The 13441-nt window shown below is 40.8% G+C and overlaps 1 protein-coding gene across 1 annotated transcript in view; it reads left to right on the top strand.

Moving 5' to 3' along the window:
- pik3c2b (phosphatidylinositol-4-phosphate 3-kinase, catalytic subunit type 2 beta) overlaps positions 1–13441 on the top strand; it is a 159549-nt gene that overhangs the window by 92666 nt on the left and 53442 nt on the right. The window contains exons 15-16 of the mRNA XM_041195258.1: positions 1314–1456; positions 13250–13438. Of these exons, the coding sequence (XP_041051192.1) occupies positions 1314–1456; positions 13250–13438 (332 nt within the window). The remainder of the gene's footprint in view (positions 1–1313; positions 1457–13249; positions 13439–13441) is intronic.

The following is a 13441-nucleotide window of genomic DNA, read 5'->3' as shown; positions in this document are numbered from 1 at the left end:
TAAGTAAAGAGGGACTTTCGCCAAAATGAACAATGGGCATGAGGTAATATCAGAAAATCACCAGGATCAGATGTAAAGCTCTGGAACTCATCAGGTCTGTTAGTCTGGGGGAGAATGCCAATATTGGTGGACACGGAAAGAGTTTGAGAATACTTTTGAGCGATATGGGTAATGATTCCAAGTTGTTATGTATTTATGATGCTATAAGCATCATAAATTTATTGAACTCAGAGTTTAAGATAATTGGCATTTAGATAAGATTAAACATAAAATCTTACATGCATGATAGGGGGCCATTTGCCCATTATACCTACGAAAGAGCTATATGATTGGTCCCACTCCCCTGCACTTTCCCTGCAAATTTTTCCTTTTCAAATTCATATCCAATTCCCTTTACAAAGCTACTATTGAATCTGCTTCAACACCCTTTCAGGCTGTGTCTCAGATCTTAACCACTCGCTACATAATGAATTGTTTCCTCGAACCCCATCTGGTTCTTTAGCTAATTAACTGAAATCTGTGCCCTCTGGTTACCGACCCACCTGCCATGTAGATAGAATAGAGAGAGAGAGAAACTATCAAAATCCTTGATAATTTTGAACGCATTGATATTTAGAAAGCATTTGACAAGATACCTCACAACAAAGAGGATTCATTGCATTTTCTGTTCAAATCCTTGGCTGGATACAGAATAGAATTTTTTTTAAAAAGCTTGCATTTACAAAGCACCCTATCACATTCTCAAGGCATCCCAACATACTTCATAGCCAATGAATGACTTTTAAAGTGCTGTCATTGTTGTGTAGGCAAATAAAGCAGTCAGTTTGGTGGTGAGAGGGATAATTGAAGCCTTGTTTTGCTGCAACTGTGTGTCAAGTCATATTGGACCATTAACCACCTCACATGAGGATACTGAGCAGATGTTTATATTAAGGCACCATTAGTATCAGGCATGTTGGATGAGAGCAGCAGCTTCCAGGCCATAAATTTGTATACTTCACTTGGGGCTTTGGGGCCAGAAATTTGACTCTCTCGTTGGCTTCGGATCAATTCAGATTATATCCCTGATATAGGGTAAAGTGTTTTGTACTTTTGCTCAGCAAAGTAAGGGACAATACTTTTCAAGTGACCTTTAATCGGGAGTGACCTTTCATGTGGGACCTGATGAAAGGTCACTCATCCTGAAACATTAACTGTTTCTCTCCACAGATGCTGCCTGAGTTTTTCCAGCAATTTCTGTTTTTATTTCAGATTTTCGGCATCCGCACTATTTTGCTTTTATGTGACATTACTTTTCACCCTTTTATTTCCAGATTGACTTTCCTACTTCTGCGTTTGAAGTCAAGTTCATAACCCCTCCCCCAGCAGAATTCAGTCCCAAATATGACTTCAGTAGCCTGGATGATGCATCGAGGAAGTCCCTGAAGGAAGTGATGCAGAAGAAGTCCCTCTTCTGGTAAGAGCTTTGTTATGATAATACTGAAGGCTGTTGATATTCTGTGAGGAAATGGAAGAACAGCTGTTGGAGGTTGGCCATTCCAAAGCCCTACTTGGAGCTTCTTAAGGGTATAAGAACCAACACCATTTCAAATGGTAGGATGTTCGCAAATATATGTCGCCTGGTCTCCAAACATTTCCAGTTAACAGCAGTAATGCTCCTTTAATACTTCCGCTCAGCCCCAATCATTGTTATGCTGTTGTTAATGTTCAGGCTATTTTAAGAATGATTTATTCTGGTTAATTATTCTTTTCATTAGGGTGCTCCAAAAATGACTCGTGGTAGCTGCACAAAAGCATTTTTAAAAATCTGACTCCCTCCCTAGAAATTAAAATGCAAACTGTTGGCATCGTTCAGCAGATCAGGCAGCATCTATGAAGAGAAGGAACAAAATTTCAGGCCTATTATCTTTCACCAGACTTGGAAAATTTTAGAGATTTTACAAGAGTTTCTAAGCAAGTTCAGAGCCGGAGATGGGGAGGATTGGGGAAGAAAGATTAAAGGGAAAGGTCTGTGGCAAATGGTTACAGCAAAGCTGTTACCAACACACCCATGTCAAAGAACATGGGAGCAGTGATTGTGACCTAAATTTAAACTCCATGTTGAAGCTGGAAGGTTGTAAAGTGCCTATTCGAAAGATGTGGTACTGTCCTCCCAGCTTGTATGAGCTTCATTGTGTTGGTGTCAAAGGACAAGGACAGGGTAGTCATCTTGAGAATGGGATGAGAATTAAGATGGCAAGCAGTTGAAGTCATGCGTGTGTTTGTGTGTGTGTGTGTGTGTGTGTGTGTGTGTGTGTGTCAGTTTCTGCATGCAGCAGATGTGGATGGGAGAGGAGTGAACAGCAACATTGAATAGCCACCAACTCACACATGAATAATGGCCATTTGGGCTAGACACGGAGTGGGACTGGTGCATATGGACCTATACCTCAGCAAGAAGTCACCATCTTCAGGAGAAGGGACAAGAAGAGAAAATTGGTGAGTAGAGAGGAAAGAAAATTCAGCTCCCGTTAAACCCCACTGAGCCTGTAACTAGCATTTGAAATTAAAGGGAATGTGACGACTAATCTTGTCAATGTATTTCAAATTAGAGGCACATGAAGTATTACATCTTGGAAGAAACAAGGAAAGAAAGACATCTTGCAATTATATAGCACCTTTAGTCCTTAGAAGATCACAAAGTGCTTCACCATCTTTAATTTATTTTTAAGTGTAGTCACTGCTGTTTTGCAGGCACAGAGTAACCACTTTGTGGACAGCAAATGAGATAAATGACCAAATAATCTATATTAGCTGTAATGATTAGGGGTTAACCATTGCCCAGGACACCAGAAGAACTCAATTGCTTTTCTTCAAATAGCCCCATGAGATATTTTATGTTCCCTGCACTACCTCATGCCAGCCAGAGCCACACCCTGTATTCCCCCACTCACTAAAAAAGGTTTTAAAAAAAACAACCACAGCTGTGAGCAACAAGGGAAACGGCAGGAAAATGACCCCTTTCCTCGGGATATTTTATTTTGCTGTTTCCGTCATTTCCTTACAACAGGAAGGCATCCTGTAAATGTGCAGAGAAGGTCTTGTATTATATGTATAAGGAAAACCCTTCTTTGACAATGTCTTGTGTGCAGTGCCTGATGTTGAATCATTTACAATCACTCTTTCAGCCAAGTGCGCAGTGTATTTCAATGAGTGACTCCTTAACATTAGAGAACATTGGCTACTGATCAGTAGTCGAAGTCCTGGATGATTTGCTTTGTTCCTTCTCAGTCTTCTACTCTTAATGGCTTCTGCTGCTGAAACTGTTTAAAATAGGAAGAGGAATAGGCCATTTGGACCCTTGAGCTTGTTCCAACGTTTTAGTTAGATCATGGCTGATGTGCATCTCAACTTCACCCATAGCTGCTTTAGTTCTGAAGCCCTCAAACCCTTTGCTAACAAACATCTATCATTCTCAGTTTTGATATTTTCAAGTAACCCCAGCCTCTATAGCTATTTGGGGGAGAGAGTTCCAAATTTCTTGTACCCTTTGTGTGAAGAAGTGCTCTCTAGCATCACCATTGAACAGCCTAGCTCTAATTTTAAAGTTATACCCACTTGTTCTTTATTCCCCAACCTGTCAACCCTTCAACTCATCTTAAACATCTCAATTAGGTCAATATGTATCTCCCTGAATTTAGAAGATTAAAGCCTAGTCTATGCAACCTGTCCTTGTAATGTAATATAACCCTTTTATTCCCAGTATCATTCTGGCTCTGGGTTAGATTAGTTAACCTCGAACCGTTTAGTCTGTAGGGCTCAGTGATGCATTTATCCCCAAGCTTTTGTGGGTGGGACTGACTAGCCGTGTTTATTAACCAGAATCACAGATGACTAAAGTGCTATAGTAGAGCAAGCCAATTTCAAGCTTCATTCACTTTCCTCTCCCACCGCCTTATCTCCATCAACTCACTGCATCTGTTCCATGTAAACCACCTTCAAATTTACCCATCCTTAAGTGTAACAAATGGGGACGTGTTGAAAAATGACTCTACCATACAAAATTAGGCAGCTTTCTGTGATATGATTAGAAACTAGTTTCCATCACAATGCATTCCTCGCTTCAATTCCAAACATCTGGGTGTAATTTCTAATTAACTAAATATACACTACCCACATCATCCACCTTGACACAAATTGCAGGCTACTTTATACATTGGAGTCACCATAATCACAGGCTTCATTAACCATAGTTACCATAGCTACAGGCCCCATAACCCATAGATATATTGTCCACCACACCCAAAATGGTGCTTGTGGTTTTTCTTGCCTGACCTGCAGTTAAACAATTAAATTCCTGTTTGTACAAAGCTGTACTAGTTGCTAAGCATACATATCCTAAATGGACCAGGCTTATCATGTAAATATTTCATCAGTTTTTCTTTGTTAGAAGAAGGAGGAATCCTAAACATTCACTCACAAGGTCCTCCGTGACATTCGCTATCTGTTGTTAACAAGGGGAATATTTTGTTGTGCAATCTGATGTGGCACATTTATCAAGTGTGATGTGTTGGGATGAAGATAATAGACATAGTGTGTTGTCCATAAGTGCAGATTGTGGTGTGCCTCAACTTTCCTAAGCTGTGGAATACCCTCCTCAGACTTGTACACCTCTTGCTCATCCTTTAAGATGTTCCTTAAAACCTAACTTTTTTCAACGAAGCTTTTCATCACCTGCCCAAATATTTCCTTAGGTGGCTTGATGTTAGGTTTTATTTGATAATGCTCCTGTGAAGCGCTTCAGGACATTTGACTACTTTAAATGAGTGAGTTGTTCTTATGGTAAGCATGTGTGATGTGGTACAGTATTGTGTTATTTGTAAATTGAGACACAAACAAGAATTTCCGAAACAATTTGATTAGGGGTTTTGATAAGGTAAATAAGGAGAAATTATTTCCAGTGTCAGCAAGGTCAGTAACCAGAGGGCACAGATTTAAGATAGTGGACGAAAGAACCAGAGGGGCAATGAGAGGTTCTTTTTTAATGCAGCGAGTTGTATCTGGAATGCACCATGTGAAAGGTTGGTAGAAGCAGTTTCATTAGCAACTTTCAAAGGGGAGCTGGATATAAACTTGAAAAGGGGAAAAATAACTATTTGGAAATAGATGAAGGGAAGTAGGACTAACTGAGTTGCTCTCTAAGAGCCAGCATAGACACAATGGGCCAAATGGCTACCTCCTGTGCTGTATCATTCCATGTCCTGCATCAGTGTAAAGATATATGTGAAGGAGAGTGAGAGCTCTGGAACTGATGAGCAAGGGGGAGACTAACTTAATCTATATAAAGCTGATCTACATGTGATCATCAGGTGCGCTGATAACTAAACTCTTCCTGGCACACTCATTCCATCCCAACCCTCGCACAGCTATGTAATATCCTGGAAGAGGCAAGATATAAGAGAAAAAAACCCAGGACCAGGAAGGGAAAAACACTCTCAAAAATTTCTCTCTGCACCCTCTCAGGAGATCAAAACCAGTCCAGGAGATCACATGAACCAAGAACTGTTTATAAAGACATTTGCCTTCTATATGATACAATAAGGGACAATAGCATAGTGGTAATATTACTAGTCTAATTATCCGGTGGTCTGGACTAATGCCCTGGAGTGATGTGTTCAAGTCCTTTCATGGCAGATAGGGAAATTTAACTTCAATAGCATTAATATGGAATAAAATGCTAGTCTTATTAATAATGATCATGAGACTAATAGATTGTTGTAAAAACTCATCTGGTTCACTGATGTCCTTTAAGGAAGGAAATCTGGCACCAGGTATACAAATAGTCATTTGGTAGAACAGAACTTGAGCATTGCTGAAAAAAGAGACATATTTTGTTGAAGCCTTTCATCTTGCACTCATCAGGAAAACAGTAAGAATACCAATGTCAGGAGAAGCAACAACTTTATACTGTATGAGAAAAGAGTGCTGATTGGTTGGTAAGTGGACTGATTTATTGATAGAGGTATTGCCATGGAGAATGCACCAGTTAATGGTGACTGACAGTTAATTGCCAAACTCTGAAATTTTAAACCAGGTAGCTTGACTCTGATTGGTCAAGGCATTTGCCCTGAAGAATGAATCAGCGAATGGCCATCACCTATTTTGTTTAGCTGAAACAGGCGCAATGTGTGTACATGTTCTTTCTGTCTGCAAAGAACAGGGCCCTGTGTATTGATATATGTAACTTCCAGTACATGCAAATGTGCCAGTCTGCAAGCTTAGATTGGTTGTCAGTGTAATTTTTAGCATACTGAGGATTATTTAGTAAATGTTGTCCAATCATGGAAATACATCTAATGTTTGACACTGTTTTGAGTTTTGCAAGCACAGGCTGGTTGGGTACGGTCTATACCTTGCCCGTTGCCAACAGAGGCTGGGACATGCTGTTTGATACGATTTACCAGTCTTTGGGTTGCATGGCTGACATACCTAACATCACACTGGCATTGAAATTCATATACCACATTACTCATTTGTGTGATAGGCAGAACAATTTTTTGGCTTCACGGCAGCATCCAGTTAGTGCTGAATACTACTTGTGTTGTTACTGCATAGTAGTGGCGTGAAACAGCTGCTCCTATGCACCTGTTCCTCAGGTTTTTGAGATACCTTGCCTTCTAGGTTAATCTGAGGTAGACTGGGCACCTTTCAGAGCTGAAAGTGACGGCCTTGAAATTTAAACCAAGCTCGTTCATGATCTGATCTGGGTAGCCATTATCCTGCAGGATGTCTTGCACCCTATTTCAGTATCAAGCTTGCATGGTGAGCAAATGGCTTGTGCCTTATTTACGATGTTGCCAATAAGGCCAATCTTATAGCGCGTGGAACTGTAAGAATTCCAACATGTGTATTGACCAGTGAAAGTAGGCTGGTACTAGACCGTGGTAGAGAATCTATCTTTATGATGCAAGTCTCAGTGTGATGCGAGGTATGTAAGCTGTATAGCCCAAAGACTGGCAGATCATATCAAAGAGCATGTCCCTTTCACTGTTCCCAACGGGCAAGTTATGGACCATACCCAACCAGCTGTGCTTGCAAAACTCAAACCACAGTGTTCAACATTAGATGTGATTCCGTGTTTGGACAATATTTGCTAAATAATCCTCAGTGTGGCAAGAATTACGTTGACAACCAATTTAAGATTGTCAGTTGGGCTCTCAGTGTGGTGCTTTTGCGTGTACTGGAAGTTAGATATATCAACACACAGGGCCCTGTTCTTTTCAGATAGAAAGAACATGTACACACATTGCACCTGTTTCAGCTAAACAAAATAAGTGAAAGCCATTCGCTGGTTCATTCCTCAGAGCAGTGCCTTGACCAATCGGTCAAACTGCCTGGTTTAAGTTTCAAGCCATGCTTGTCAGTCACCATTAACTGGTGTACTCTCCATGGCAACACCTTTATCAATCAGAGTCCACTTGCCAACCAATCAACACTCTCTTCTCATACAGTATAAAGTCATTGCTTCCCCTGACATTGGTATTCTTGCTGTTCTCCTGATGAGTGCAAGATGAAAAGCTTTGACAAAATATCTTTTTTCAGCAATAAATCTGCTATCCTTACCTGGCCTGGCCTATGTGTGACTCCAGAACTACAGTAATGTGGTTGACTCTTAATTGTCCTCTGAAAGGCCTAACAAGCCACATAATTGTATCAAACCACTGGAAATCACTGTGGGTGTACCTACACCACGTGGACTGCGGTGGTTAAGAAAGTGACTCACCATCAGCTTCTCAAGGGCACTTAGAGATGGGGAATGAATAGTGACTTTGCCTTTGACGCTCTCATCCCAAACACAAATATAAAGAAAAGAAATCTCTGCTGTGGTCAAGAACTGTTCGGGTTCCCTCTTGAAGGCATGGCTGGACACAGCTTGAGGAATCAAATAAAATTTTTTTTTTTAACATTGCTTTGTTTGAATGAGAACAAACCCACTCAGTCATTCTATGGATGAGTGAATCTATTAGAAATGACACGAAGGAACCTCTGTAGAGAGGCTAATGCATGCCTTTTGTCATTTCCTTCGAGAAAAAACTGGAATCGCTCACCACAGAAATTTTACCTTTTTGTCTTTCTTCTTTGTAACATTTCCCAATTGCTCGGAGAATTCATCACATGAAGGTTTATATTTCCTTTCCTTAAATTGACTGTCCCCCTCCCCTGTTTCCCCAATTCTCCTTCCCCCAGGTTTGTGTCCAGTTCCTTGCATAGTACAGATGCTTTCTGTTCTTGCATTGGCTTCGTTTGCCTTTGTTCAATTTGGATCATCCAAACTTTGGATAGAAGTAGAAAATGCTAGGCATGCACAGTGAGTCAATCAACATTTGACCTTGTCATACTTCTGGATGCGAAACTCCATCAGATGTCCTTTCCTCCTTTTATCTTAACCAAGTCTTTGGCAGTCAGATTCTGAAGTTATCCAAATTCTCAGCAAAGGGATAGAGATTCCTCATCTTAACAGTTATTATCCAGCACCCATCAATTTGCCAAGAAAGCTCAGTAACACTGCTTATATCCATCATGGTCCAGCAATCTGAATTTCTCATGTGGAGCTTAAAGACTGACACGTATTAGTTGGGCCAAATAGTCTCTTTCCAGGTTATAACTTCTAAGTATTTCTGTTTACTAACACTGCTAATTCATATGGTTTTCCATTCTATTCCTGGGTGTGAATCACGTTATTGAGTGTGTGGAGTGGGAGGTTCATCAGCAACTGTACATATTAAATATCCTATGCAAATCGGGGACTGGTGACCGCACATACTGGGTTACCAATGCAAGTTGATTTCAGATGTATTTAGGTGTCATCCAGTATTTCCAAGAATCGTGTCATCTGGAGAAAAAAGCTGACTGTTTGTGTGTACTATGTGAATTGGGTAAGCTTGGAGTAAGCTTCTGCAATTATTAACCATAGGGTAACCATGTACAAACCTTAGTTGGCAACTGCCCACAGTTATGCAGTAAATCCTTCTTCATTTTCTAGAGATCAAATGGCTAAGGGAAGTCACTAAAACAGGGGATGGGATCGGGTGTCTGCACTCACCCTGATGGCTGTAATTGGATCAGGCTGAAATGTGCCAGGGAAACTGTGTAATCCAATAACTGCTGACAAACAAGGCTAAGGGCTAACAATGAAGGAGCAGACATATGAGCCTTCGAACTGTCCAGCTCACCGCTCACCAGCTGGGTTCCTCTCCATGGTCTCCACCTGTTTATTTTCATATTTTAAATGCCCAATTGTAAAGTGGAACTGGGTGAATAGTAGAAAGACTTGTGTTTCTATAGTATTTTACACACTGGCAACATGCCCCACAGTGCTTTAGAGCCAGTGAGGTACTCTTGAAGTGTAGTCACTGTTGCAAGGCAGGAATAATAGGCAAAGGCATGGGGCATTCATCAAAGCTAGAGTAGGATCAAATGCTCATAGGTGCACCGGCTGGATTCATCTTCCACAAGAGGATGTACTGTCAAGCTGGTAGTACATCCCTTCCACTGACCTGGTACAGGGCAGCAGTACTCGTTCGAGCTCAACTCCAGCCTATGCATGTGCTTGGTATGAGGAAGCTAGAAGCAGGGTAGCTGGAAATAACACTTTTTGGAGTAATTTTTAAACAGTTATACTGCAGGTATCTTTGGAAATGATATTGGGAAGACGGAAATTGGAGAGCGCACAAATGCAGCAAGGCAAAGAACTGTCCCTAACATAGAAATAACCTTATCCAAACTAGAATCCTTGCACAAGAATACGTCAAAATCTGAGAGAGTATTTGCTGATATCCACAGGGCAAGTGAAGAAATATTTTCTTCATGTTGTAGAATTGTTGACTTATTTGTGGAATAGACTGCCACCTAGTGTAGTGGACAACTTTGGCTGAGCTACAGCATTGTAGGGACCTGAAATAAAATTCCATTCAGCATAGAGCAGAACGACATGAGCTTTGAGTAAGGGGAGATATGAGAATTCACGGCAGGGATGGTAATGATCAGATCAGGAGACTCGGGTGTCATATCCAGCTCGCTGTGACATTTAATTTTGTTTCTGCATACTTAGTTTCTAATAACTGTGCATGTGCATGTGTAATCGCTTAATTAAAACCTTGTATATTCCTTTCACTCTCTTTTCTCCTCCCTGACCTCTCTTGTTCACGCAGCTCCCCTGGTTGGTTAGACAGCTGGGACCTCCCCCAGGCCATCATGAACGCAGCCATTTAACTGGACTGTGGGAGATGCAGCTTAATGGGCACCTGCTTGTGGATTTTGCTTTTCTCAGAAGCAGCATTTCCCTTTCCTTTCACCCTGACAGGCAAAAAGCCTCTTCAATCTCCGAAGAGTAGCACTGGGTTTAGTTTATCTATTTGCAGTTAGAAATAAAAATAATTTTTCTTTTCATTTATGCTTGGGATGTGAGTTATTAAGCAAAAGCCGCATTTGTTAACCATTCCAAGTTGCCCTGACAACATCCAAGGGCATTAAGACTCAGCCACATGATTGGAGTCATGCATAGGTCAGAGTGCTGCAGTGTCAAGTTCTCTTCCCTCAAGGCATGGGTTTTAATGACAATACAACGGCTTTTCAATGTGATTTTTTTTTAACCTAGAATTTTCAGCTTTGTTTAATTCAAATTTACAACTTGCTACAATGAGATTTGAACTCTCGACCTTTGGGTGCCTTAACCACGGCACTACCTCTGCAAAATATATGTTTTTAAATTCCCTTCTTAGATTTCACAAGTAGCTTCTCCCCACCACCAGTCCCCCCTGCCCCACTCCAGCCCCTTAACACTCCCTCATGGCGTAAATTATTGTCTGGTTGAGAGAGTGGGCACTGGGCACAATGTTTCCTTTTGTCTAATCAGTGCTTCTGATGGTTCCGCTGCCGGAAGATGCTTGAAGGTATATAGGTTTCCGGTTAATGTAATGCTAATCCTGCATTAACTGGGACATCCTCGCAATAGTTGGTGGCAAAGCCTTCAGAGAAAGTTAGCTAAATATTAATGATTTGTGGTATTCAATGATCACTGAATTGAAAGGAAAATAACATGAATCATTAAAGAGGAGATAATAGACAAGTTCAGATTAATGTCATGAGAAAAGCCATGATAAAAGAATATTGTCTTCTGCAAATGACAGGTTTCCATTGTTGAAGCCATCCCTCTATGCCCCTCCCCTCCCTACCTCTGTAGGATCATCCAGCCCTACACCTCTCAGTTCTGGCCTCTTGCATGTCTCTTACTTCAATTGCTCTGCCTCTCTACCTGTCTCTCCTCCTTTTAAGATGCTCCTTAAATCCACTTCTTTGACCAAGCCTTTGGTCACCTGTCCTAATATGTCCTTCTATGCCTCGGTATCAAATTTTGATTGATGCTGCTGTGAAGTACCTTGGGACGTTTTACTGTACTAAAGGCACTATGTGAACACAAGTTGTTGTTGTGGCTTAGTCAACAGACAGAGAGTGTTTTTTAAATTATAAATCCAAGTTAAGAATACTTATTCTGAATTATAGACAATGGGCAGGTCTTGGAATTTAATCCTCAGAACTAGATGATGTTATGGCATGACAAATGATATATGCCAGGCAGACCAAATCCACAAGGGAAACTTGGTCACGTTTTCACAATGGTTTTGCAATTTGTATTTATTACAAGATGTGTGCATTGAATTTAGCTGTAATAAGTCCACCAAGACCTTTAGAGATTTTAAAAATTAAAATATTTATTAACAAAATATAAAAGATTTCAAGCACATAACATAAGACTACAATTGCTTCCAACTAAAATAACTGCTAAAATTCCAAATTAACCTGACTCCCTTTAAGGCAACAGTCCAGAATTGATTTTAGATTTAAAATCGAAGCAGCAAGTTAACACAATACCCACTTGACAGTGGAATTCCAAATGGTTTTTCCCCAACTTCAGCTTCGTTATATAGCGAATTTATGCACAAATGCTGGAGGCTTTAGTAGGACTATTTCACACTCCCCTGTTGGACCTTACATGGCCTTCTAATACACAGCCTTTCATTCTCCTTTATTTCTGTTTCTCTCTTTTTAATATGTAAATTCTATTGTTCCATATGTCTTTGAAACTCTATCTTCCTCATAATATAAAAACTTTCATGTTGCCAATATATTGTCAGTAACCTTTGAGAAAAATAAACACATTCCTTAGCCTTGCTTATCTGGCTAATTATAAACAAACTAAGATCCCTTTGAGATCCAAATGTCCCTTCATTTATCTAAAAATGCAAATTCCCTTCACTTTACATGCTAAGCCAGCATCCATGTTTACTCATTAGCATGTCAAGTACCTAAATTCTTTTGATGGTTTCAATTTGCAGTCTACTTGACTCCAAATGTAATTAAATCACACAGACAGACCCAGCTATATTTAGCTCCATAAACCTACTTCACAATAAACCAGAAAAATATTATGAAAATCATTATACTTTCATCACAGTGATCTCAGCCAGACTGAAAATAGGGATGCTAATACTACTCGCAGCATCCTTGAAATAGGAATTGGGAGTGAGATGAGGGAGGTATTGATGAAAGCAGCCAGAGTAAGGAGCCCCTGACTGCTATCTTTGACACTAGCTGAAAAATATGTGGATCTCCTGTGATGGCTGCTTTGGTCAAAGCGTCTGCTGCCACTCACTGTCCAGGCTCCAGGCAGGTACTGTGTGGTACCAGAGGGCTGCTGGTATGCATGGAATTGTACCTCGGGACGAATTGTCAAGTTTGATAGAGAAGTGGGTTGGAAAAGTAAATTTGTCAAACCTTGCAGTGAGCGAAAAACAAGTTCATTCTATTTGTGCAGGCTGGAGTTCATTCGATTCAAATGGACTTTGTGTTGACGCTAGATAACGAGTTTGCTATAATTAGGTTCTGGTGCATTACTGTTTCCCAGGGCAGATTTAGACCCTTTCTTTGACCACTGATAATATGACCTTTGGTGTAACTTCGTGTAACATGGATTCAAATCAATGCTTTGGCATGACCCATGTTAGAAAGACTCCAGCAATGAGCCTGACCTTCACTAATGGGATACAGCAAGATTGTCTTAGGAGTCGCTTCCATTCTCTGGTTACTTTGATGTCCTATACAGCCAGATGGTTATGTGCAGTAATGGTGTTGTTGTGTCTTTGGTGTCTGGTGTGGACTGTTGACCACCCTCTGCTTCTCTTGACCCTTTCCCTTCCCCCACCTTCTGCAGGCTGACAGAAGCAGACAGGAAGCTGTTGTGGGAGAAGCGATATTACTGCCATTCAGAATGCAGCTGCTTACCTCTGGTGCTCGCCAGCGCCCCCAGCTGGGAGTGGGCCTGCCTGCCCGATATCTACACCTTACTCAAACAATGGAATTGTCTTGGCCATCTGGATGCCTTGGGTCTGCTCCATGCTACGTA

This window comes from Carcharodon carcharias, chromosome 9 (assembly GCF_017639515.1).
Source record: "Carcharodon carcharias isolate sCarCar2 chromosome 9, sCarCar2.pri, whole genome shotgun sequence".
Taxonomy (NCBI): domain Eukaryota; kingdom Metazoa; phylum Chordata; class Chondrichthyes; order Lamniformes; family Lamnidae; genus Carcharodon; species Carcharodon carcharias.
Note: the sequence above shows the minus strand (reverse complement) of the source record. Positions and strands in the feature narration are given on the sequence as shown.